This window comes from Glycine max, chromosome 6, assembly GCF_000004515.6.
Source record: "Glycine max cultivar Williams 82 chromosome 6, Glycine_max_v4.0, whole genome shotgun sequence".
Lineage (NCBI taxonomy): Eukaryota > Viridiplantae > Streptophyta > Magnoliopsida > Fabales > Fabaceae > Glycine > Glycine max.
Genome location: NC_038242.2, coordinates 45087632 through 45115168, shown reverse-complemented (window position 1 = coordinate 45115168; position 27537 = coordinate 45087632). Strand labels below are relative to the sequence as shown.

The following is a 27537-nucleotide window of genomic DNA, read 5'->3' as shown; positions in this document are numbered from 1 at the left end:
TTAATTCTCTGGGAGTTTGACTACAAAAACAATCCAGAACTGGAAATCCATGAAAGCTTCTAACAAGAGTCAATTACAGTATGAGGATTATCTGACCCATTTGATGATGGAAAGGTTCAGTTTGTTGATGGATAGTTACAATTACTTGCTTACAATGTTTAACAAAGGGATGGTCCTGGTTTAAGAAGAGCTCCAAGAATTTTACATGTTGATAGCCATTGATCTTTCAAGTAATAAATTATGTGGGGAGATTCCAAATGTTATGGGAGACTTGACAGGCCTTGGTTTGCTCAACCTGTCCAACAACATGTCCAGTGGCTCCATTCCTTCATCCTGAGGGAATCTTTCAAACCTTCAAGCATTGAACCTTTCTCACAACAATTTATCAGGGTTGTTTCCCCAACAATTGGAAGAACTAACCTTTCTTTCATACTTCAATGTATCCTTTAACAACCTCTCGGGTCCTATACCACAAAATAAGAAGTTTTCTACAATTTAGGGAAATCAAGGACTGTATGGGAATCAATTATTGAAGAAATGTGAGATGCAGGGTCACCATTTCCTCTCTCTCTCTACATTTGATGAAATTAGTCTTCAATACGTCTCAATCTGGCTGCCTTTCCCTCTCTCTTAGAAGTTAGGTTATCTCAAAGACAGTCTAATAATCGATAATTATGATAGGTGGGGTGAAGAAGCAGCAAATAATGTTGTCTAGCTTGGGGTTCTGTTTCTTTGGTGTTCTCCTTTTTAATTCCGGTTGCTTCTTTTGTTTAGTGTAGAGGAGGTAAAGCTTGTTGTACCAGAACTCAATCATCTTTTAGCAAATTTGATATCTATAATTAACTTAGCTCGTTTTTAATGTCCTTTTTAATGTTGCGATTGGTGTTTATGCATTTGCATTGATTTGAATTTGTTACCCGATATAACAGTAACCAAGAAGTACGTTTTCCTTCAATTAATTTTATGGTTTTGACACCTTAATAAAGCTTCTTTCCTTTGTATGTGTGGCTGTTGAATGTTGATTACAGAGTTGTCTATTGACGTTCACATGGTTATAATATTAATGATGTTTTTAGATTTCAATTTTGTTTATTTGAAATTGCTTTGTTTTGCTTGTGTGTGGCGCAAATGATGCAGGATCGAAGTAACCATATAAAACATCATTGTCCATCCCTAACAAAATATAATGTAAGTAGTTTTGATGAGAGCTTGTAGAACCAAAATCAGCACATGGTTACAAGCCAAAACACCATTTTTTTTGTTAGGCCGAACTGCTTCTTCTAATGCTCCATTAATTAGGAGTTTGGTTCCTGAAAGGTGCAAACACACCTGCAGGCTACCCCTGCAGGTAAAGAGAAAGTGGATTTCTCTGGCGAATACCTCTATAGAGGGAGCAAAATCTTCCAAGGATTTCCCATTCCATAAAACCTTAATGGATGTAGACAAAATACAATGTCAAATCAACTCCATAATATTTCTAGGAATACCCACATCATGCAAGGTATCACCAACAAAATCCCAATTAAGCCTATCATAAGCTTTCTGAAAATCAATTTCGACCACCATCCATTATTTTCTACTCTTCTTGTTTCTTATTGTGGAAAATCTTTTGAGCCACAATAATTCTGTCACCACTTTAATGACCAGGAACAAAGGTAGATTAAAAATGATCTATCAACTTACTTATATAGGGTCTAATCCTCAAAGAGAGTAACCCGATAATCACCTTATATGTCACATTACATAAACTAATAGGCTTAAAATCTTTCATAAGACTAACCTCATCTTTCTTGGGAATGAAAGTGATAAAGGTCTGGTTCCTTCTGAAATTGCATGAAGATTTTAAAAAAATTTCGGACAAAATTGCAGAGGTCATCACCAACCACAACTCAATACTTGTAGAAGAAAACTGCTGAAAATGGTTTCAATGTAGGTACCTTGCAGAAAATGTATCAGTCATTAAAAGAGCAAGCTATTTATCCCATTATGTGTATGTTGAAATCCGAGTTTATGCACTTGATTACTTTAAATCAAACTTTTGGTAAAAGACCATAAAATGAAAACACATTACAATAATACCCACTTACCAATACATCTGTTGGTAGTTGATTAGATGATAATTGATAGTTGATAGTTTTAAAGAATTGTTTTAGAAAGAAGGCTATGTCATTGATTTCTTGGATTGATCAATTACAACATACCAATTGCCTATTTATAGGCTCAAGTCACCAACCTCTCAATGGTGGTGAATGTTTCTACATTACTTTAGGTCTTTCTAGAGTTTTCATGATAGATTAGTATCATGATAGTTCTAGATTCTTATATCTTATACATAGACTTATAGTTCTAGATTGTTCTACCATATTCATACACATTATAGTTCTAGATTGTTCTACCATATTCTATAGTTCTAGGATATTCTACTATTTTCATACATATTATATTTAAGAATATTCTAGAAATTTGTAGCAATTTCAACAACATCTAGTAATCAGTCTCGAGTATCATCTACTTATTTAATTTTTTTTCCCAGTAAAAGTTAGACACAAATGAAGAAGAAAACAATGAAAATTTTAAGAAATGTTCACAATTTAAAAAAAAGGAATGCATGCAAGGCCAAAAAGGTGGAGAAAATAGTGTACAGTTTTTTTTTACTCAAAGATCACAACTGTCTCTCAACCTGCTAATCTTGTTTGTAGTGTGTGTCTGCTGTTGAGACCTTTAACACACGGGTTCTCATGCCAATTTTGATACTTCAAGGACCTCATGGACCTATTATGATTTGCACATTCTTATTCTTAAACCTTTTCTCCATTTGTTAAATTTCCTGGTTTGTTTGTTCATTTGGCTTAGGAAAATTTTCTGCAAACAAGGAATTGCTGCTTCTTATCTCATAATAAGATGTTGTTGTTCTCCCTCCCATCATCGTACTTAGTATTACACAACACTGAGCATGGACCGAACTTGGATTACAGCACCTCGCATAAGCAAAGCGTATCAACACGGGGTTGAAGAGTTTTTGTCATTTGCCCAAATAAATTCAGCAACCATAGATGCCAACTTTGTCTGCCCTTGTGTTAAATGTGTCAACAGCAGGTGTCACTCGTTGGATGACATTAGATTGCATCTGATATGTGATGGCTTTAGCCCCACGTACACAAAGTGGATATGGCATGGTGAGTTGGTTGGTCATACAACAACATGTCCACCTCATCCGGTTGAGCTAGAAAGCGGAGATCTCATGGAAGACATGATATGTGATCTTAGGCAAGAGGGCTTTCGGGAATGTCATGCAGATATTTACGATGCTCTTCAAACAAATGCGCAGACGCCGTTGTATGTTGGATGCAAAAGCTTTAGTAGGTTATCAGCTGTGCTAGCTTTGGTTAACCTAAAGGCCAGATTTGGGTGGAGTGACAAAAGCTTCACTGAGTTGGTTTTGTTATTGAAAAATATGTTTCTTGAAGATAACACCTTACCAAAGAGTCACTACGAGGCGAAAAAGATATTATGTCCCGTTGGCTTGGAGTACCGAAGAATCCATGCATGTCCGAATGATTGCCTTCTGTACAGAAATGAGTTTGTGGATATGCGATTCTGACCCACTTGTGGACTTTCACGGTACAAGGGCAACGATGGGGAAGGTACTGAAGGTTCAGCCACTGCTAGTAGTCGTCCAGCAAAGGTTTGTTGGTATTTGCCAATAATACCTAGGTTGAAGCGGTTGTTTGTGAGTGTACAGGATTCTAAATACTTAAGGTGGCATGTAGATGAAAGAAGAATGGATGGTATGATCAGACACCCCACTGATTGTACATAATGGAAGACATTTGACTCCTTGTATCCAACTTTTGCACAGGAGCCTAGAAACCTAAGGCTTGCGCTTGCCTCAGATGGAATGAATCCCTTTGGTAACCTGACCACCAATCATAGTTCGTGTCCGGTATTATAAATGATTTACAACCTTCCTCCATGGTTGTCCATGAAGCGCAAATATATGTTGCTCTCTATGATGATAGCTGGTCCAAAACAACCTGGAAATGATATTGACGTGTACTTGGCTCCTTTGATAGAAGACCTGACCAAACTGTGGGTTGACGGGGTTGAAGTGTATGATGCAAATGCAAAACAGTCATTCAACTTGCGTGCAATGCTCTTCTGTATGATTAACGATTTTCTCGCTTATGATAATTTGAGCGGATACAGTGGCAAAGGACACCACACATGTCCTATTTGTGAAAAAAAATACTTGTTACATCCAACTAACCCATGGGAAGAAGACAGTCTATACAAGGCACATAAGATTTTTAAGCCGAAATCACCCATATCGGCGTTTGAAGAAGGCATTTAATGGAGATAATGAGGTTGAAATAGCGGCTGAACCATTATCTGGACATGATGTTTACCAAAGGGTCAGAGACATAGAAACTACCTTTGGTAAGACACAAAAGAAGGACTTGTCTGCGAAGAACATCTGGAAAAAAAGGTCAATATTCTTCGATCTCCCATATTGGTGCAATCTGGATGTTCGGCATTGTTTGGACGTTATGCATGTGGAGAAAAATGTGTGTGATAGTTTAATTGGCACCTTTCTTAACATTAAGGGGAAGACAAAGGATGGTGTAAAATCTCGTCAGGATTTGGTTGAGTTGGGTATACGAGAGCAACTACATCCAGTTTTACGAGGTGCTAGGACATATTTGCCCCCAGCATGTTACACAATGTCCACAGCTGAGAAAAAAATTTTTTGTCATTGTCTAGTAAATGTCAAAGTTCCTTAAGGATACTCTTCAAATATGAAGAGGCTTGTGTCAATTAAGGAATTGAAATTGATTGGGCTGAAATCCCATGATTGCCACGTACTAATGCAACAACTTTTACCAGTGGTCATTCGTGGAATCTTGCCTGAAAAAGTTCGTAATGCCATCACTCGGTTGTGTTTTTTCTTTAATGCTATCTGCAGCAAGGTTATTGACCCATCGCAGTTGGATATTTTGGAGAATGAAGCCGCCATTATTGTTTGTGAATTGGAGATGTATTTTCCCCCCTCATTCTTTGACATAATGATTCATTTAATTGTTCATCTGGTTCGCGAGATTAGGTTGTGTGGCCCGGTTTATTTACGATGGATGTATCCGGTTGAAAGGTTCATGAATGTGCTGAAAGGATACACAAAGAATCAATATCATCCAGAAGCAAGCATAGTTGAAAGATATGTTGTTGAAGAAGCAATAGAGTTTTCATCAAATTATATAAGTAACGCACAGCCAGTCGGGGCTCCTCAAAATCGACATCAACCCACGAGTCAAGGTAGGGGAAGTCGAGGATTTGATGTTGTCACCATGAATTTGTAAAGGCTGTCCCAAGGTCATCTATATGTCTTAAACAACACAGCAGAGGTGATGCCGTACATACATTCTCACAAAAACCAATTGTCAGCTAAAACCCAAGAATGAACAAGATGAGGTTGTTGCAGGAACATAATAGAACTTTTGTCAACTGGTTCAGGCAGTGTATTTTTGCCGATGACACAACTTCCGATACGCTCTGACTGTTAGCCCTTGGCCCAAATCTGAATGTGCCCACCTGGCAGGGATATGATATCAACGGCTATGCTTTCTACACAAAGTCACAGGATGCAAGTACCATGCAGAACAGTAGGGTTAGTGTTGAGGGTGAGGCAGCTCACTTTAGTAGTGTTTCTAATAACAATCTCATTAACACGTCAATGTCGTACTATGGAGTCATTGAAGATATATGGGAGCTGGATTACGGTCAATTTAGAGTTCCTGTGTTCAGTTGTCGATGGGTTCATGCGAATACAAGGGTACGCAAAGACAAAATGGGCTTTACTTTAGTTGACCTTAAAAAGGGTGGTTACAATGATGACCCATTTATAATGGCAGTGCAGGCCAGACAAGTTTTCATGTCGAAGATCCATCTGACCCTACTTGGTCCGTGGTTATACAAGGCAGAAAATTTGATATGACCGACTATAGTCATTATGCAGCATTCGATGTGACTGATATGCCACTTGTCAATGACCAAATACCTGTGATGGAGGCCACCGACGAAGATGATGTTGAACATGCAACTAGACATGACCATCATGAAGGGCTATGGGAAAATAACGACACCTAACTGCCTATCATTTATGTGGTAACCCACTCCACCTACTATTTTGTATTGTTATGGGTTCGATTTAATTATCACCTTCATTAATACTCAACCTACATAACTGCCTAATTTACTGAGAGTAGGATAGTGTAAATGGGAACCAATAATGGCTATCAAAATTTTGTCTGAACGTGCTGCTTTCCTTATTTTTCTGTTCATAGTTGTAATGTCAATTTTCAGTTTGTTTTTAAAATTTCATTTTTTTTTTGTATGTGTTGTACTCTAATATTTAAGTAAGACAATTCCATGTTCCTAATTTATGGGTTTTTTTTGGAACAGGAGCATTACAGTAAGTGAGGGATCATCACCAGGAAACAGCTCTCATTGTAAGTATGCATGTTTAACATACCTTATTTGTGTTTGCATCTCCTTAGGAATAGTATTTTTTTATGACTGATGACCATGCTTTTGTGTTTGCATTCTGTGAAATAAAATTACAGTTGTTTAAACTTATTTCTTCAAATAATTATTTATTTTAATAAAATAAATAATTTTTTAAATATATTCAAAATTCCAATAAAATAGAGGAGAAACAACGAAGAATGCAGAATAAATTCATATCAAATACTACAACATTAAATTTAAGCAAATAAGTTCAATCAAGAAGAATAGCTAAAATTACCTTTCCAAGTAATTCAATTCCCAAAAGCTTGGACTTTTCAGAGCACCAGAAATAACAAATTCTGCTATCTGGAGTCCTTACAAGGAAGGATCGGCCAGAACTATCAGTTGGGATTTCATCAACCATAACACCAGAGCATTGGGATTTGTTGGTAAGGGTGAATAATCTCTCTGTTCTACCATCATCCCTTATGAACGAGAGACGAAGATCAGAACTTGGCAGTAGTACAAGTGTCAAGTTACCCCTGTGCACAAGTTTAGATGTGACGATACCTTAGTAAGGGATAAAGAAGACAGAAACAAATTAAGAAGACAAACAACATATAAAAATTGTATAATGAAATTGTGACTAGTTATCTTCAAAACCTTAGCCCAAGAACGTAACAGGTATATTCCAATTAAAAATTGAAGTTTTAGTTCCAAAAATCAGTCCTCATAACAGAATAGTACAGACCATGTTTCTTTACTAGAATCACAAAAATAATTGAGTCTTTTCTGGGATGTAGCTAAATTAGGAAATATACACCAAATGAATCCATCTAGTTATCCTTGTCAGTATTTTCTCAATCAGGGTATGGAATTCCTACAAGTTGAAAAACATTCTTGTCTTTCAGGAAATGTGTTACTAAATTGAATATAATACTTGTTAGTTTTGTGGGCAGAGACATTTGCTACCAATGACAAAATCATAATTAATTACCAAAAGACATATTTAAGACACAAGTACAGTCATACAACTACCCAAGAAAAAAAAATCTAAATGACTAACATATTGAACCCTTTCCATCATTTTAAATACAGATAGATAATCCACTTCAAAAAGAACAAATTAATTCTATCACTGCTTTCTACTGAGTGTTGTTTCATGTTTAGTTTAGAGCATATAAAACCAAAATCAAACACTGAATAAAATTCCCATTAAATCTCACCAAGTCAGATGATTAACAAAAGACATTCTATGAATATGTGATTATATTGATACATTAATTTTTTCTTTTTGAGGGGGGTGCTCACGATTAAGATGCAATCACAATTATCCTCGTTAGAAAAAAAATAGAATTGAGAAGTCGTGGTCAAGACAAGACAGAAAGTACAAGAAGTCAAAACATTCAAATCAAAATTCTAATACCATGACTAATAATGAGTAATGAACTCACCAATGAAAGTATTGGCTTTGGGAATGCTTTGTGAAGAGCTTGAATGATAACCTCTTGCTGCTGAATAGGGTCAAATTTTTGCTTAGCCACAGTAGCTGCCTCAACCAAGCTCTCAAACCCACTCTTATTGTTACTGAGTCCTGCAAATTACGGAATCAAAACTATAACAAGTTTTCTCCTTGGAAATAAACAACAACAAAAAGTGACAAAAAGGGTTATTATGAATCTGTGGCTTCTTGAACGCTTTTTGAAAGATGATGTATTGCTAAACGATTAAACAAGTTATCTTTGTAGGCATTAGTTTTTCTTGTTTCTCCTGTGATGTTTGTCTGAGGGCGTTCTGAGCATTGCAGCCACACAAGGATGTTCTGGTTTACGTTTGATGGTGTTCCAGTGAGTTGAACATAGTGCTGAGCTCTTGTTCAGCCTAAAACAATTTGCATCCATTTGTGAACATTGTTATGAGTTTCAAGTGAGAGACAAATAGGGAATGGTGGTTGTTTTAAAGGGAAGAAGTGAGAGAGGGACATATAAGAGAACAAAAAGTGTGTGAGTAGCATGTTCACACACAGTTCGTTCTCTAGATTCTGGTCTTAGCAGTTGGTTAGGGTATTAAATTCTTTCTTCTGTCGGCTTCGGGTTATATAATATATACATATACATTTATAACTTGGGAAGTATGAAACTCTTCAAACATATTTTGAACATTTATGAGACAAATACTAGTAACTTGTCAAGGCAAAAGGCTGACTTGGCAGGCGAGTTTGATCCACTGTTACTGAATGGGATGTATGATCAAGGGGCTGTGAGGCAACATGTGAGCACAACTCAGCTGAGTGGTGGGAGTGCTAGTAGTGTGGCACTGCCTGGACTCGGGAAGAGCGCCAACCCGGTTCTGGCTTTGCCTGCTCCGAATGGAACTGTTCAAGCTGTAGGGCCGCAGGATCCGTTTGCAGCATCACTGATGGTGCCGCCGCCTTCATACGTGCAAATAGCAGACATGGAGAGGAAGCAACATTTGCTTGTGCAGGAACAACAGCTGTGGCAGCAGTATGGGAGGGATGGGATGCAAGGGCAATTGGGCTTGTCTAGAGTTGCTGGTGCTCCTGGTTACTATGCTCCTGCCCCGCAACCTGTGATGCCTTATGGAATGCCACAATTTGGAGGCATTGGGCAACCTGGAGGCTATTACCCTGCACCTTATTATTGAATTGAAGTGAGGGAGGAACTTGTTTTGAGCCAAACTGTGTTTTTTCATGGTCTTCAAGCTCTCCGGAAGATCGGACTCTATTTTTTTCTGTCTTTGCGTTTGGGATATAAATGTTCAAAATATGTTTGAAGAGTTTCATACTTCCCAAGTTATAAATGATATGTAGTATATATGAAATATTTAAGTCCTTATCTTTGGTCGTTCATCACTCCCTGCCGTGTAATTTTGACACAAATCTGATATTCTAATTATATGTGAGACATATAATTAAGCAACTATATATGAGACAAATTCATTTCAAGAAAGCTATGCTTTTATTTGTTGATCATCATTAAAAGAAAAGAAAAATTAAGGCATACTAAATTTACAATTTAATTAAGGAAAAACTCAAGAATGCCCTTCTAATGAAATAAAGCACTTGGATGCCTACAGGGTCAATTAGTTGTTGAAATCAGAAGAACATTCTGAAAGCATCAACAACTTTCTCAGGCCTGTCAAAAATACAAAGGGTATATTCTTAAGAGGTTGAACAAATAATTTTACTATTCACTGAAATCCTATGTTAACTAAAGTTGCTTACCAGTCCTCTTGTGGCATATGACCAGCTCCTTCTATCAATTTAAGCTGGATTTGTGCTGGATTTCCTTTCTGAAACTGCTCTGCCACAGACTGGGGCAAGTACTTGTCTGATAATCCCCAAGCAAGTAGTATTGGTTTATCCCATATGTAATACAAATTACAAAACTTATGTTATCACTATAGGTTCAGGGTAGGATTTTGATTTTACATCCCCTTCCCACAAATTGGAATTACATTCACCTGAAAAACAAGTCATGAATATGTTGAAATATCAGTAGTTGATTTTATCATCAACGACTAAGATTAGTTATTTTACCCTACTAATTTTAGAGGAGTGAAATTAATAATGTGCTATATATGTCACATTAAAAATATAACAATTTCACAACATGTAACTGCCAAACAGTAAACTTTATCCTTGTGTGAGGGTTACTATTGCCATTTAGATGTTGTGTTCCCCAGTCTTCTCTATCAAGAATAACTTATCAATTCCAAAATAGTAATAATAATAAAGCATGAATTCTTGAGGGATCAAATTCAATAAATATACCTCTCGGTTGTAAATCCTGCTGATATTTCACTGAAAGTACCTTTGAAGTTAGCTTTTCTTGCAGCTTAAAGTAGAGCTGAAACCCAACATCAGAAGCTTGATTATTACTAACACTAATTCAGAAAAATTAGTTTTACCCGTGTTGAATACATAAATTAATTTATTGTGAATAAACTATGAATTTTCCAGTGACTAAGCTGAATATATCAGGTATAATAATTTTTCATTGACATCAATGTGCACCTAGCACAAAGTAATTTTTCTTCACTACTTCCATATAGCATATACAAGTTTTATAACATTTTTTTAAATTGTATTACAAGCAGGAAATTCAAGCCACCAAAGGGAAGTCACTAACCAAATCCAGGTCCACTGCTTGCCAAATAAGATAGCCGGTACACGTCAGCCTTTTCATTTTTCAGAACGTAACTGCAAAATAATGCATCTATAAGAGCAAACACCTTATAAAATTATAGTTGCTTTAAAAAATCTGATATTCTAATATAGTTGCTTTTAAAAATCCAGAGTATGCTTTTAAGAAGTAATTAATTATTAATTTTCATGATCAGTTTAGATTTTTGAGAATTTGAGAGGATGAGAAACCAAATACACTATAGTTCACATGTGTGTCATTTGATCAATTAGCTATAGTAGAAACCAAAAACTCAACCAGAATTCCTTCATCAGAACCAAGTCTTTATCCAAATATGTGGCTAACAACAGTAAGATCTAGTACCCAAAATTGTTTGACATGGATCATTATAGCAATTATCTTTTTTGGTAGCCCCTGTTCTGAGTTGTAAAAGCGGATCCTCTTATAAACTGTAGGAGAAATTAAATGAACAGGCTTATTTCCTTTGAAGGACTTCGTAAATGAACAGGCTTATTTCCTTTGTATGGCACAAATATTAATGGTGCACCATTATAAGTGTATATATGAATAATTTTGCGAAGATGTATGGCACATATGTAGGAATTAAACTATAAGTTTTTTCGAAACATTGTTTTGTTTTGTGATCCACCTGGATTAGATAAAGGTATATATGATGCGAATATTCTATGTAGTCTCGAAGAGAGTAGGAAAGATCTTTTCTTTTTCTTTGGTGATCTTCTGAGTTTAAAATTCTATTTTTTATTTTCTTTTTACCTTAATTCAAAATTTTTTAAGGATTTCCTCTGTTTGTGTTTCGGTAGAATCCACAATTCCACATGCTTGCTTTGCTCTTACATTTGAATTTTAAGATGAATGGGACCAATGAGTGTGTAATTGGAGTCTAGGCACTATTTCTAAAAGCCCAAGAATGACTTTAGTGTTAGTGATATGTAATTTGTCATTTAAATATTTGATTTATCAAATTGTGTCCCATACATTTCTTTCCAAGTTCATTCTCTTGATTTTATATGCACATTTAACAGAGACCACTACATGATTCCAATCATTTTCTGAAACTACTTCATCCACATTATCTTCAAATTTCATCTGTCTTTCACCAAATATAAGTATATGATCAGTTAATACTAGGAACTCGAAATAAAACCATCTCCTTTGAAACTCTGTCTTCATTTTATTGCCATTAATGGACACAATAGGTTTAAGTCCAAAAGGGTGCTTATGCATGAGTCCAGCAAGACAGAGAGATATCACTGGGAACTTGTTACGTAACCAAAAGGAAATTGATTGTCCCCTGCTGCAGTGCTCAAACCATTCTGGAATCCTTGTTCCTGGCAAAGAATATCTCTTATTTCCAGCCTCATGCAACTCCTGTTAGTCATAGTTCATATGATTAGAAACACATGTAGAGTTTAATCAATGCGAATACCAAATATGAAATCAAATAGCCAATTAAGGAAAACAAAGATTAACCTTACTCCATAGCATTCTCCTACATGAGGCAGTCAAGGATCTGCAGTTTGTTGCAGACAAAAACTCTATGGTTGGTGGAATCCCTCTAATTTCTTGAAGATTGTCACAATCATCCAAAATAAGTTGTCTCAAATAGCAACCTTCTTTGGTGGATTCAAGAGGAACTGCAAGGTCTAAATCTTTCAAGGATGTGCACCGAATTGCAGATAATGTTTCTAAATTGGGTGGAATCCCCCTAATTTCTTAAAGATGCGTACAGTAGTCCAAATATAGTAGACAATTAGGCATTGTATCTTCAGGACCATATTTTCATTCTACCCTCTTTGAGAAACACGCTTTTCAATTTCAGAATAGGTTTGATTTTAGTCTCGGAATGCAACAATGTGTGTGTTTGTGTTTATCTGTATCATAAGTGCTGCATATAACCACTGAATGCATAGACAAACAATGCTAATAATTTGTGTGCAGTAATGGTTGCTTGCTGACTGTTGTCCTGATGTATTTTGTTTCAGCACGGTCATTCGAATGACGACACCCCCGCCATCACCCACACAGGCCGAGATTCCTTCTGATGGGACGTCTAGGAAAACTAGACAAGCCACTCAGCTAAGAAGGTTGACAGCAAGAACATTGGATCAAGCAAGGGCAACAGTCAGTGTGAATCCAGCCACTGGTAGAGGATCCGGACCTCACAAGGATCAGTTTCACAGTTATCTTGGAGTTGTGGCACGAGACAAGATTCCAATTGTTCACTCTACCTGGAATGATGTACCTGAAACACTGAAGAACATGATATGGGATGACGTATTGGTAAGTCCCTCATGCTGGTCATTTAATATTTGTTACAAACATTCATGTTTATGCATTTTATTTTCACACACATGTTTTGTAGGCAAAATTCGACATCCCCGAGGGTGATAATGCCAAAAAGAAGGTGATGTCAACGATGGCAACGCGTTGGCGGCAACTTAAGTCGGCGTTGACAACAAAATATGTGTATGGTAACACTGACGGGCAACCAAAAGATGATCCTTTGGTTAAATATGGCATTGATGCAAAAGATTGGGCCAAGTTTGCAAAAATGAGGCAAACCCCTACCTGGCAGGTTTTTTCCAGTTTTAATGTTTTCAGTATCTTACAAACTGTTCATGTTTTTCCTTGCAACACATGTTTTGCATCATCGTTGACAAATGCTTCTTTTTTAATTTCAAGGGGATACGGAAAAAGGCACAAGAGATTAAAAAATACAATGACTCTCCGCACTTGTTGTCTAGGGGAGGCTATGAGCTGCTAGAAAAAAAAATTAATGGTTGAAAAAAGGAAGATACGAGAAGAACAAGCAGCATTTACTGAGGACCCTTCATTGTACCTCCCACCATCCCCAATTTCTAGACATGAGAAGTGGAAGAGTGCGCGCACAAAACAATATGGCCAGATGACATCTCAAGCCGCCAAAGAAATAGCTGACAAAATTGTAAGCAACTAACATAATAATTGTTACTGACAAACAAATCAAACTTTTCAATGACAACTTCCTGTATGCCTTGATCTTGTTTTGTGTTATTTGAACAGGACTCTTTGGAAGAGCAAAGTAGATAGGGCAGCATTGTGCCTTCGGGACGTGACGATATTTTGAACATGGCTATTGGAAGATCGGAGCATCCTGGTCGTGTACGTGGGGCTGGGACAGGGGTTACAATTATGCAGTACTTTGGTCCAGCATCGCGTCGGTCTACCACTTCATCAAACTCCATCACTGTAGAACAATTGGCTGATATAATTGGTAACCTAAAGGAAGAATGGCGAAGAGAGGCTAAACAAGAAAACATTAAAAGAGAGGAGGCGTGGATGAGGAGGGTAGAAGAGGAAAAATAGCGCACTATGGACACATTTAAAGGACAAATACAACAAGCTATCAAGTTGGAGTTGTCACAAATTGCATCACAACATTCAGCCCCACTTCAGCCACATGATATACAACTATTAGCAGCAAGGGTAAGCACGAAGGGAAGCTGTGCAGCAGCAGAGACAAATGCATTAGCTAAAAAACCCTCTCAGTTGAATGGTGACAGCGTCGGGCTACATGTAACTGCCGAGAACTCCAACAAATTAGTGGCAGTAGGCAAACAGTGCGACAATTTTGGCACCATCCATAACGTGCCCTATGTTGATGATGCTGTTCGGGTGAGTGTGGTGGAAGTTATTTTCGGTGATGCGAAGGTTCCAATCCCTACATCAGAAATAAAGTTTGTGAAAGAAGCTTTAAGGAGTTTTGTTCCATGGCCAAGACATTTGGTCAAACCCATGTTGCCTGAGGTAATAACATCTTTAATGGATAGTAACATTAATGACTTTCTAAAATGGTTACTTACGTAACTCTTTTTTTAATGTTTTGTACTCCTTGTAGGAAGCAAAGAAGGATGTCAGCTCACCATTAAAGACTGTTGAGGAGGAAAAGCCAGCTGAGGTTATTGATCCATTGGGAGAGTTGGTGAAGAACTTGTTCGACATTTACCATAGGCCTGTTCAGGTGTCATGGGACGGTGCTAAATTTGGGATCAATAATGTCCAAGATGGCTTCTTCATCACACACGCTGATGTGAGCGAGATAATTTTAGGAGACAAGTGTTTAAACATCTCCATTCTATAGCTATGGCTTATGTAAGTGTATATGTTTATTAGCTCAAACATTTGTACACTGTACAATTCACTTAGTTTAAATAACCTATTAACAACTTTTATGAAAAAATGTTTTACATAGGTTTATTCATGATTGGAGTGCGAGCATTGGTTATGGAGCATTGTATGGGTTCCTTGAACCTCAGTGTATCCACAATGCAAACACTAGACGTCAAGAGTGTGAAAATTACATTGGAAGGTGGTTGAAGGAAGCAGGAAAACAAATTTACATAGAACCTTATTTAAATCAGTAAGTTGAGCAAATAATGTTGGTCAACTACGGTTATGTTGAACATATTGACTGAATGAAGTTCCTTTATCTGTTCAGGGCCCATTGGCAGCTCCTTGTATTGTCCCCAGGTCACAATCTAGTGGTTTGGTTTTGTTCTTTGCGAAAGAAGTCGGATGCTGCCATCAAGGGTGCAGTAAACAAGTTAGTGTTGCCTCTACCGTGCCTCAATGACACAATGCAATCCTACATCAAACCACCAATGATCGTAATGCTTTGTTTCTATATTTAAAATAGTGCAATGAAATCAGTCACCAAAATTACAGAGGGAAAGCCACCTCAGCATGGGCCTCAGTGGATTGAAGCAAAGGTACATGTTTATTTAAATTCCAAATGCCATATGGATGTCATTTGTGTTTGCGTTGACTGAATTCACAACGTTATGTGTGTGCGTATGTCCTGTAGAGTCATGTTCAAACAGGAAACTACGAGTGTGGATACATGACCACACTCCGGCATAAATGGGCGGCATATTTTATCCAAATGAAGAAATGCGAACCAAGAAAAAATTAGATAACTTAGGAACAGTTTTCGTTGAAGGCAGAATTTTTTTTTATAACTAGAATGCCCATTCTTCCTTTTTCATATGTATTTTATGATTAAACTTCAATTGTAGTGATGGAACCAATTTCCTATCTAGCCCTTCATTGTGGGCGTGTGCCTTGAACAGTACATTGTTTCAGTTAATACTTGAGTTGTATATTGAAATTAATTTTCTCTCTGCTTTTTGTTTCACTTAATATTTGATAACTAACTTCTGAAGTTGTACTTAATTGTCTATCATAATGTTGTGGTGTGATTAACATTAAAAGTTAGAATTGCTGAGTTTAAACCCAGGTAACTTCTGCTCAGGGTGGTGGTGACAAGGACTACAAGGAGGTACCCCCCAGCTCCTTTGTTTAAACCTGCAGGTGAGCTCAAATCATGGTCCTTCTACAGAGCTGGAATTGCTAAGTTTGTGGCAAATTTCTTATTCCTCTAAATTACCATCTTAACTCTTATGGGTTTGTTTGTTTGTTTGTTGTTGTTGCTACAGGGGGACACATCAACCAAGCTGTGACCTTCAACAGATCTTCTTACAAGGTAATCAGTTCAATGGAGAAATGACTGAGTCACTAGGGATACTTAATTAAGTTGTGTGTCTTAATTTAATGACTTTAAAATAATGAGACGTTATCATGCATGTATCCTTCTAAGAAACATTTTCATCTGCTTAGGATTTTTATTTGCTTATGATGTTTTTATTCCTTAATTATGTGCTCTTATGATTAAATTTGACTAATTAAATGTATATTTCTCCCCATTTTTAGGATCATGTTCATCACTGAAGGACAATTATGCACGTACTATAACCTGAACAGACATCCACAAGGCTTGGATACAAAATATATATAGTCCTATGTACTGCATAATTTGTTGTTTAAAAAAAAAGATTCAACGACGGTTCTATCGACAAGACCGTCGTAGAACCTGCACATTTCTACGACGGTCACCGCGACGTCACCGTAGTAGAATTGAGCCTTTCTTATGACGGTCATGGGACATGACCATCGTAGAATGTACAACTAACTACGACGGTCATCAACAAAAGACCGTAGTAGTATTAAGCCCATTCAGAGTAGAATTTACCCTCTCTTACGACGGTCGTGGGACAAGACCGTCGTAGAATTCACAACTAACTACGACGGTCATCTACAAAAGACCGTAGTAGTATTAAGCCCATTCATAGTGGAATTTACCCTCTCTTACGACGATCGTGGGACAAGACTGTCGTAGAATTTACAACTAACTACGACGGTCATCTACAAAAGACCGTAGTAGTATTAAGACCATTCTACGACGGTCCCTAGGACACAACCTTCGTAGAACACGATTATGTCTACGACGGTGCTGTCCCCATGACCGTCGTAGTCTTTCGTAAGTTCTAAGACGGGACTGTCCGGCAGCCCGTCTTAGAATTGTAGAATGTCTACGACGGTTTTCGATAACCGTCGTTGAAATCGATTCAATTTATTACGTCGTCGCAAACGACGACGGTCGTCAACCGACGTAGAATACCGTTTTTAACCGACGTTGAATTCTGCTTTTGTAGTAGTGGAAGGCTTGTATATTGTATTTTCTGCTTATACCTACTTCAGTCTTCTCTTCGAACTAGGCCTTGAAATGCATCTTGCTTTTGATCAGAGATTGTACTTATACTCATAGAAGCCTTGATTTTCATTAAGTGCTAGAAATTCAAACATTAAAGTATATTCAAAAGATAGAGAGGGAATATCATAGATATAAGAATAATTTAAAACCTTGGCATTTGAAAGCATTGAATAAAGAGCTAGCTCATTACCATGGTTTCAGTTATACCACTTAGGCTTCCAATATCTCACCATGGATTTAATACTCAAGGGTACAAGAGCCACCCCTACCATCATTGATGATTTTTTTGCAACAATATGCCAAAAGGGAGAGTGTCGCACACAAAATGAAAAAAAAAATTGAAAAATAACTCACCAGATACTTGTTCAAGTGAAAAAGGATGGAGGAACTATGGTCTTGAATGGATGGAGAACTATGGAACCTTTAAGTACTAGGCTTCTAAGGTGAGCAATTCAAAGAAAATATCGGGAGGAATTAGGAGGAAGGGTTGCAATTTCAAAGTAAAGAAAGATAGTTTGGGAGTCGCCCAAGTGAGAGATTGGATGTGAAAATAAAGTGTAGGGTGTTTTAGGGTTTAATTTTTGTGTCACAAACAAAAAATGAAAATTCCCTCCCAAAGCCCCTTGTATTCCTTGACACCGCCAATGAGAGAGGGTAGGATTTCTAAGTTTTTCCAAATGATGATCTATGAAACGTGTTGGAATGAATACAAAAAATAACTGTGAAATTAGTGAAAGTTATTTAATTAATTGTGTTTATTGTTTCCAATAATTCATTTAGTATGTTAATAACATGGAAGGACTGATTAATCATTAATATGAGTAAGGGTTGGTCCAAGGTAATTTTTTTCTATAATTTTTTTTAAGTGCACATTTGATGTAGTATAAAATAATATTATTTTAATCCACATTGTCATGATTAATTTAAAATTTCAAAAAAGGCCATTTATGATTAAAAATGGTTAATGATAATAATTTAGTCTCTTCCTCCCATAATAATTGTTATGTTAAAAGAAAAAATATCCTAAAATTAATATCATTTTAACTTTTCAATGTAATATTAATTAAGTTTTCAATCGATTTAATAGTAAGAAAAGGATTACTAGTAATTTATCACACTTATATCCATAATAATATTGATAATAAAGTTAGTTTTATAAAAAAATTATTATCTTTTATCTATTTATTAACTTTTGTTAGTAAACGTAAAAAATCTAGAATGATAATAAATCATGGAACTAATTGTATATAAAATATTTGATTGTCTACTCACCTAAAAAAGTGAAAGCATTTATTGTTTGTTTCACATTACAGTCTAATTAAGTTTTAGTTTAATTAACTATTTTTTTATTCTAGAAGTTTTTTTTGTTTTAAGTTTAATTAACTATTGAAACTTGCTTAGAAAGTAACATAAAATTCATTTAATTAAATTTTGTGTTTTAAATGATAGTTTCACTTAGAATTGTGATCAATGAAATTAAACATGAAATATTGATAATCAAGGCATTAGACTACCCTTACATACCTCTAAAAAAATGACTACACTTACATATAGCAAAAAACTTGACCTCCTAATCATCTTAAACTAATTTTCAATTATCTCATATGTGTAGTTGATCTTCTTCATTCTCTATCCTTTTCATTATGTCTTTTTTTATGGCAATTATATTAAAATTTAAATTATTTTTGTAAATTTAAAACAAAATTTAGGTTAAATTATATTTTTGATTTTTGATCTTGTAAAGTTTGGTCAACTACGTCGTCAGTTTAAAATATTGATCATTATCAATTTTTGAAACATGATTTTGAACCATTTTTTTTGTTTTGAGTTAATAAAAAAATTAAAAATAATATCCCAAAAAATAAAAAAAGAATGATCATTGGCTCAAAAGGAGCAAATTAATCCAAATTTAAGAGATAAGAAAACAAAATGAAGCTTAATAATAAGATAAATTACCAAAAGCATAATTTAACCTGTATAACATATTTTAAGATATTTATTTATAATAAATTTTAATTATAATATAATTTATACATTAAAAATATTTATTTACTATAGATTTTAGTTATATTAAAATATCATTTACTCTATAAAATGTATTGACTAAAATATTAATTATATAACGTACATGTATGAGAGCTCTGGTTTATTCTCTCACATTTGAATTGGTTTAAATTCTCTTCTCTCAAACAAATGTAGCACTCTTCCTTTATGCATATATATATATATATATATATATATATATATATATATATATATATATATATATATATATATATATATATATATATATAGATATATATTATTTTTTTTCAAAAAAATTTCTTTTGCTTCTCTATCTTCTAAATTTAAATCCTTTCATTTCATTTCATCCTAATTCCTTCATATCCGTTTCTTGGTTTAAACTAAGAGAAAGATTAGAAACATCTACTTCAAACATATATTTTCTCTAATTAGTTAAATTTGATTGAAAATTACAAAATCAGTATAGAGTTATTAAATATGATCTGATTTACCATTGTCATTTTTCAATTAATTTTAACTTCAAAATCAGTATGATGTTATTAAAATGTGTTCCTGTCATTTTTTCTTTAAACTAATTTTCCTCTCTTTACTCTAATTTTATGGGTTTTTTTTTAAATTTCTTGTGGATAAATTATCTATATCTTTTTAATTATCATCATCTCTTTAACTTGTATATTGATTTAAATCACTTACTTAATTTAATTTTAGAACATTCATAATCTTCACAACATTCATAATGATATCTTCAAAGTTGAAACAAATTAAAACGAAAAAACTATTATTAAATTTTAATTGTGTCAATTTTAATTTTAATATATTCTGTTGAAAATAATTATTATTTATATTCAGATAGAAAAATATATATTTAATAAATGAATAAATATGTGAAACTTTATCGAGATTATTTCATAAATATATACAAAAAGATATAATATTATACTGGTAACTGAAATTCAAATTTTTTATAATCATAACTGACAAGACCTAAAAGAAGAATAATTTTTTTATAGTTTTATGATTAAATAATTATAATCATTAAACGCTTATTAGATTTGAAATAAATTTTTGAAATTAAAAAGCATTTGAAAATGAAAAAGTGGAATTTCGTTGATTTGAATTTTTTTGTTTTCGTTGTCAAAAATAATAAAAAAAAATAAGAGTAGAAAATAGGTTTATTTAAAATTTAAATAAAAATATTTTCAAAGAAACAGATTCAGGAACTGAAAAGTAACATATTAAACGTTTTCTACCTTTTTCTAAAACAGAAAAAATTATAGTGACATCCTAATATATTTTACTCAATACATGCTTTTGGTTTTGGAGAGAAAGAAAACAGAGAGGGACACACGTAAACACCTGAACGGAGGCTCTTTTCATACATTTTTATTTTATTTTATTCTGAATTTGCTCCATTTGTTATCTTTTGTTTCTCTTTCTACCTTTTTTTTCTCTCTCCTCAGATCACTACCTCCCTGTTTTCCAGCGATTTTTCAGCGGATTCCCTTTCCAAAATCCTAACTTCCCCTAAATTCCCTCCCATCGTTCATATCTTAAATCATCAATTCTCTACCTTTTTTTTGCCGTTCACACATTTTTTTTTTTGAAAAAAAAATATACGTTTGAATTTCATATTATTTTGCCACAATTTGTATTATTATTATTATTATTATTATTATTATTATTTCATTTGTGATTATTAGGGATTAGGAATACTAATCATTTTTTTATTAAATTTCTATCTTAACCCGTGAACTTTTGTTTTAAATATTTTCGTGGGTTTCTTCAACTTTCAATGAAAGTTTGAAAAAAGGAAAAATTTAGAAACTTGTTTTTTGTTTTATAGTTTTTGAATTTTAAAATTTTTCAATCTCTTTTTCTTGCCCAGTTTTCCTCGTTGTGGTTGTGTTTTCTTTTCGGTGTTTTTGTTTTGAGGGAAAACACGAAGAAGGGGAAATTTTTTTGAGGTAAGTTTTGTTTTGGGGTGGTTGTGATTTGGATGATTTTTGAGAGGTTATACATGGGTACATTTATGGCCTCAGCTGTGAAAAAATAGTGATTTTTTTTTTTTTGCTGATTTTGTAGTTTAGTTTAGTTTAGTTTAGTTTAATTTTGGTTCTTGATGGTGGAAGAAGAGGGTGATGATTGAATTTAAGGGTGAATTTGAAGAATCAGTGGTGACCCTTTGATTTTGTGGCTGTTGGTAGCTGTTATTTTCATCTCTTTGGTTATTGGGATGGGTAAGAATGATGGCAAGAAACAACAGCACCTTCTTCTTGGAGGTGTTGCTGCTGGTGGTAGTGGTGGCAGAACCAACATCAATGGCTTTATTCCCTCCTTTCACACTCTCTCTGGTTACCTGAAAATTGTTTCATCGGGTGCTTCCACTGTTGCTCGGTCTGCTGCTGCCTCTTTTGCGTCATCAATTTTGGATAAGGATGATGATGCTGACCGTGATCGGGTATGCATGAGTGAGTTCTAATGGGTTGAACTGGAAAATAGTAACTTGCTTGCTTATCATGACATGATGATCTAGTTGGTGAATTGCAGCTTGCTTGCTCGTAACGATTACTTGTGATATTTGTCGATTGTTGATATGATGGAATTAGATCAATTATTTGCTTTTATTGCTGAGGTGATTGCTGATTCTATGTTCTCCAATTAGTTTAGATTGATTATTTGCTTGTATTGAGCATCCATCTGTTAAGAAGGGATAAGCATTTTTGTTAGATATGAGTGTGTCATAATATTATGGGCTAAATATTGGTTGAGAGATTTCTTTTTTTTTTTTTTTTTTGCCTGTTGAGCTGTTAGAAGTTAGAAAAATATCCTTTTGCCAGATGTACGGCCAACCCATTTGTGGGATTCATGGTCACCATTAAATAGGATTTTGAGAAAGTTGAATAACAAACACAGCTAACCAAATTTATTGCACCTTGTAATGAATTATATCTCTATTAATTTTATTGCCCGAGTGCAACATTGTTTTTGCTCCTAAAAGTTAGTTTGACTAGAAGCTGAAAATTATATATGATACCTGTGCTCCAGCAATGACAAATTGTAGTATGTCATTGCTGTAAGAGTTTAGCTCCTCTGTTGTGCATCAACCATCAAATATTGGACATATGTTGTGACTCAACACCTTGTACTGCGCTGTTCTGCATGTGATGTCCCTGAACATGCATCAAATGCACCCATGAATTGATTGAATTTTTAATGTAACAGTTTCTGAAGTCAGAACAAAGCTGGACTTTTTGGTAGTATTTATATAATGAATATAATGTTCCTATGCAATTGATTATTTAACCAAAGATTCTTATCGTTTTGGAACTATAGGGCCTTTTGGTTTTTAGCTTTAGTATAAATGATAGTGCTTATTCTCATATTTCTTATTTTGTTCCTTGTGTTAAATAGATGTTGGTTCAGGATGTATGTATGGCATTTACTATTTTTGTTCTTCCCTTTCATGCTTCTAGATCTGATTTATTTTTGCTTCTTTACATAATGAATATTGAAAATTTGGTACTCTTTTTTTTTTTTATCTTGTTAGGACTGAGGTAACACTTTTCAGTTCTTCCTAATTTGTATAGGTTATTTGGGCTGGGTTTGACACATTAGAGGGCGGCCATGGAGAAGTCATGCGGCAAGTACTTCTTCTAGGCTATTGGTCTGGTTTCCAGGTTTGGGATGTTGATGATTCAAATAATGTCCGTGACCTAGTTTCCAGACAGGATGGTCCTGTTTCTTTTATGCAAATGGTACCAACTCCAATTGTATCAAAGAAACCAGAGGACAAGTTTGCAGACAAGCGTCCATTGTTGGTAGTTTGTACGGATGGTTTGTTGGCTGGAGGAGACAAAACACAAGATGGGTTGGGTGCCACTTGCAATGGGGGCACTTTAAACCGTCATGCCCAAGTGAATGGAAACTATCTGCCAACTACTGTTCAATTTTATTCTATGAGGTCCCGAACAAATGTTCATGTACTAAAGTTTAGATCAGTTGTTTATTCTGTAAGATGCAGTTCTCGAATAGTAACTGTTTCTCAAGCTACTCAGGTATACTTTCTAATATCTATATTAAGTTCCTCTAAGTTAGTTTTCCTATAATGTTTAATGGTATCTTTATTTTGCAGATACACTGTCTTTCTGCCACAACTTTAGAAAGAGAGTATACTTTACTTACCAATCCTATTGTCACTCATTGTCTCGGTTCTGGAGGCATTGGCTTTGGACCACTTGCAGTGGGTCCTAGATGGCTGGCCTATAGTGGAAGCCCAGATGCAACAGCCACTTCTGGGCATGTCAGCCCACAGCATTTGACACCTTCTGCAAGCTTTCCTGGTTTTTCTTCAAATGGGAGTTTGGTCGCACACTATGCCAAAGAGTCTAGCAAGCATCTTGCTGCTGGGATTGTGACACTTGGAGATATGGGGTATAAAAAACTTGCCAGATACTGCTCGGAACTTCGCTCAGATAGCAGCGGTTCTATACATTTGGTAAATTCTAGCCCAAAAGGAAATGGAATCGTTAATGGCCATTCAACAGATGCGGATAACATTGGGATGGTAAATACTGCTCTTCATCATAATTTTGCATTCACTTGTTATTGGAATGTACATATCATGCTTGAATATCTTCCACACCAAATAGATATGATAGCTAGCATCTTCCCTATCTTAGGTTGTGCACATCTGGTCTGAGGTAGTTCCTAACATTATGTTGTTCCTGAAATTGTGGTCACTGTATTTCCTCATTATTGGCTCAAATTTAGTTTCAAACATGGTTATGTCTTTATGGAACTAACAGTCTATTACAAATTTGCAATAAGAGTTTTGCATCTTTCTGTGTATTTTGGTTTAGGTTACCCTTCTATAATACAGTAATTGATGGTACTACAGTTAATATTTTGGTTTCACTAGCATAACTTATTGTTCTCTTTCAGGTCATTGTCAGAGATATAGTCAGTAAAAATGTCATTTCCCAATTCCGGGCCCACAAGAGTCCTATTTCAGCTTTATGCTTTGATCCTAGTGGGACCATATTGCTGACTGCTTCTGTTCAGGGACACAACATTAATGTTTTTAAGATAATCCCTGGATATGAGAGAGTGTCAGCATCTGATGCTGACCCTTCTTATGTTCATCTCTACAGGCTGCAACGTGGCTTGACAAATGCAGTGAGTTCAACTTCTTGTCCATTTTTCCTTTGGATTAACCCATGATCATTTTCTTTTTCAAAATGCTTCTACAAGTAATTGAGACCTTTTTTAAATCTGTATTTGACTCTTCAGGTTATTCAAGATATCAGTTTTAGTGCTGATAGCAGGTGGATTATGATAAGTTCCTCAAGGGGCACTAGCCATCTATTTGCTATAAATCCTCAAGGAGGACCTGTAAGTATTCTGTCATGTGACAATAGTTTAACAGAAAAAAATGGTGGATTGGATATCATTAATAATCAAGCAGTTCGTTGGCCTCATAGTTCAGCCTTAGAAATTTGTAAACCACAGAGCCTCTGTGCTGCTGGTCCTCCAATCACACTTTCTGTCGTAAGCAGAATTAGGAATGGATCTAATGGTTGGAGAAGCACGGTAACCGGAGCTGCTGCAGCTGCAACAAATAGGATGAGTTCCCTTTCTGGGGCTATTGCTTCATCTTTCCGTAACTTTAAAGACAGCAGTACCTTGTATGTTAATGGGAACTATTCCAAGGAAAAGCATCATCTGTTGGTCTTTTCACCCACCAGTTCTATGATACAATATGCTCTGCAGACAATTAACAGTCAAGACTCAGGTGTTGTTTCTGGAGTAACACCTGCTTATGAATCTGCCCCACTGACCGATGCAAGAGTAGTTGTTGAGCCTATCAAGAAATGGAATATAAGCCTGGCATATAGTTGGAGAGAGGGAGAAGATACTATTGACATATATGGAGAGAATGGAGTTTCAGACAGCAATAAATTATATTCAGAGGAAGTGAAGAAGGATAATATCATTAGCCCTAAAATGAAGAATGTAACTGTGAAATGGAATCCCTGTTCTGAGAAAGAGCATCAGTTTTATATTTCAGAAGCTGAACTGCAAATGCATCAAGCTAAGACGCCATTGTGGGGAAAGACTGGGGTATGTTATCTCAAAACTCGAAAATGCATTTTTTTAATGCTTTTTTTAACGATGCTTGATAGCTTGACATTTAAATATATGATTTTGTTGCCAACCAGATATATTTTCATTCAGTGGGTAAAGAGGCTACTTTGATGATGGATGAAGAAGCTGCTCTCGAAGGGGAATTTGAGATCGAAAAGATTCCAACTCGTGTGATACAAGCTAGGTCAAAAGACTTGGTTCCAATTTTTGACTATATTCAGACCTCAAAATTTCAACAAATAAGGTCTGCTTTGATGACTAACTAATTAACTTACTAATTATCTATTAGGTAGGTCAAAAGATTTAGGCTTTCGACATTTTGCTATTAATTTTTTTGTCATAACGACATTACCTCACTTTCGAAGGCTAGAGAATACCAAAATTGATTATGTTCATATTGCATGTACTCTTTGCTGCATGCAAGGAGACAGTTTATTTATGTGAATGAAAAACTATGGTTTTCACGCAGGACTCTTGTTAATAACAAGTTAAATGAACAACTTCTGCATCAAAGTTCCTTTGAAAAGGGAAGGATTTCACCCAGGGGCATTTTGGGTTTTCCTGATTGCATAAATAATTCTGGTGAAACGATTGCTGAGTTTAAAAGTGGGATTGAAGGAAATGAGCGGGGTGATAGTTTGATTCCAGCAGAAACAAAGGCTTTCGTAAATAACAATAACACCCTTAAACCAAATACTTGGCCAGAGATTGTAAATAATAGAAGAGAGAACTTAAACATGGATGTTCATCAAATGTTTGTAAATAGTGACAGAAAAGGCCTGAAACTGGAGAATCACTGCAAGGAAAAAGGAGATGAATTTGAATGAAGGTAATAGTGATATTTTAATTTCTGATATAGATATTGTCAAATGGTTAATTTCTGGAGATAATTAAATTGATTTACAAATATGTCTTAATTATTTTATATTACTGAACAATAATCTGGTTGTTTATATATAAGTTGAGCTATGGTTGAAAATAATTGAATATAATTTCTTTCTTTTAATAGGTATGAAATATTGGTTCATTTTGCATTGGAGGCTTGGTTAAGTTTAATTATTATGGTTGAAGAGGTAGAGAAGTTTGAATTGTAACTTATAAGGGCTTGACTGCTATGCCAAAATGTGGAGATTACGTTGGGATTCTTCAGTTGACCTTTTAAATAATAGACAAATGCATATCATAATTTTCGTCAGTTGTAATAGATTTAGTTCATCTAAAGTGAAAAGATTTAGAAAAGATGTGTAAAGTGAGAAAGTAAGGTGATGCATGGTTTGAATGTTTATATTTCCACTCTTATTTTTTTGTTTTCTTTGAAAATGAAAATAGAAAACACTTAAACCAAACATCACCTTAAGCTTAAGGATGCATCGTTATTCTATCATTTTATGCATTTGCTCACAATTCAAATTCAGTTGTATAGTGTAAAGGGCAATGCTAATTGTTACGAACAAAACACAGTACGAGACGCAGGAATTGATAACGTGGACCAATATCTTTTTTTAAAATATTTTTTAATTAAAAATTAAAAAAACTGTAAAACTTGCTTTGGTGCAATACAGAGAATTCGTGCATCTTTACAAAAAAAACATTTCGTACAAATAAGCATTTTTCGCAGTGTAAATAATAGAACAATCATGTATATTATCTTTTGGCTTATATTCTAAGTATTGTTTATTTGATCATAAGTTGCAATGAATAATACAGTCTTCGGCCTGAAGAACTATGGATTTTTCACAAACAATAGATTCCCTTATAATGAATTTCCATTTCATTCGTAATGTTATGAGAGATAGCAAGAATGATCATTTTTAAATTGATAAATAGTCAAATTTGTTATTGAAAGTGTGATGTGATGATAAATTAGTTTTTATAAGATAAAAAATATAATTAGTCATTGAATACGTAAAAAAATGTGATAAAATAATTTTTTTAAATGAAATAAGATCATTTTGTTTTGTTATTAAGTTGTAATATTCAAAAATTAATTTATAATTTAATAATAAGTTATATTTTTTTATGATTAATTTGATATTAAATTATAAAATTTAGGGATCAATTTGTTATTAAATTATCAATAAGACTAATTTG

The 27537-nt window shown here is 34.8% G+C and overlaps 1 protein-coding gene and 1 long non-coding RNA gene across 4 annotated transcripts; one reads left to right on the top strand and one right to left on the bottom strand.

The window, feature by feature from the left end:
• Positions 1-9448: 9448 nt before the first annotated feature.
• Positions 9449-9885, bottom strand: LOC106799175 (uncharacterized). The gene is made up of 2 exons (XR_001388942.2): positions 9746-9885; positions 9449-9656 (listed from the first exon to the last, which is right to left on the bottom strand). It is a non-coding gene; the product is annotated as an uncharacterized lncRNA (long non-coding RNA).
• Positions 9886-20631: 10746 nt separating this feature from the next.
• On the top strand, positions 20632-27145 carry LOC100778343 (autophagy-related protein 18f). 3 transcript variants are annotated; one of them, XM_006582178.4, is made up of 8 exons: positions 20632-21760; positions 22890-23357; positions 23435-23866; positions 24244-24477; positions 24592-25422; positions 25521-25690; positions 25916-26275; positions 26456-27145. In XM_006582178.4, exons 1-7 carry the CDS (start codon positions 21536-21538, stop codon positions 26271-26273), a joined length of 2718 nt encoding a protein of 905 aa, XP_006582241.1. In that variant the 5' UTR covers positions 20632-21535; the 3' UTR covers positions 26274-26275; positions 26456-27145. The 3 variants fall into 3 exon arrangements, with proteins under 3 accessions (XP_006582241.1, XP_025984773.1, XP_014632243.1); XM_014776757.3 differs by having other exon boundaries at positions 21634-21770; XM_026128988.2 differs by lacking the exon at positions 26456-27145 and having other exon boundaries at positions 20694-21760; positions 25521-25735; positions 25916-25972.
• Positions 27146-27537: the final 392 nt, after the last annotated feature.

Excerpts from the sequence above, each read along its gene's own strand:
- LOC100778343 (XM_006582178.4), top strand. The coding sequence starts at position 21,536 with ATGGGTAAGAATGATGGCAAGAAACAACAGCACCTTCTTCTTGGAGGT. Across the intron at positions 21,761-22,889 it reads ATGATGCTGACCGTGATCGG|GTTATTTGGGCTGGGTTTGA; the intron begins GTATGCATGAGT and ends TAATTTGTATAG. Across the intron at positions 23,358-23,434 it reads CTGTTTCTCAAGCTACTCAG|ATACACTGTCTTTCTGCCAC; the intron begins GTATACTTTCTA and ends TTTATTTTGCAG.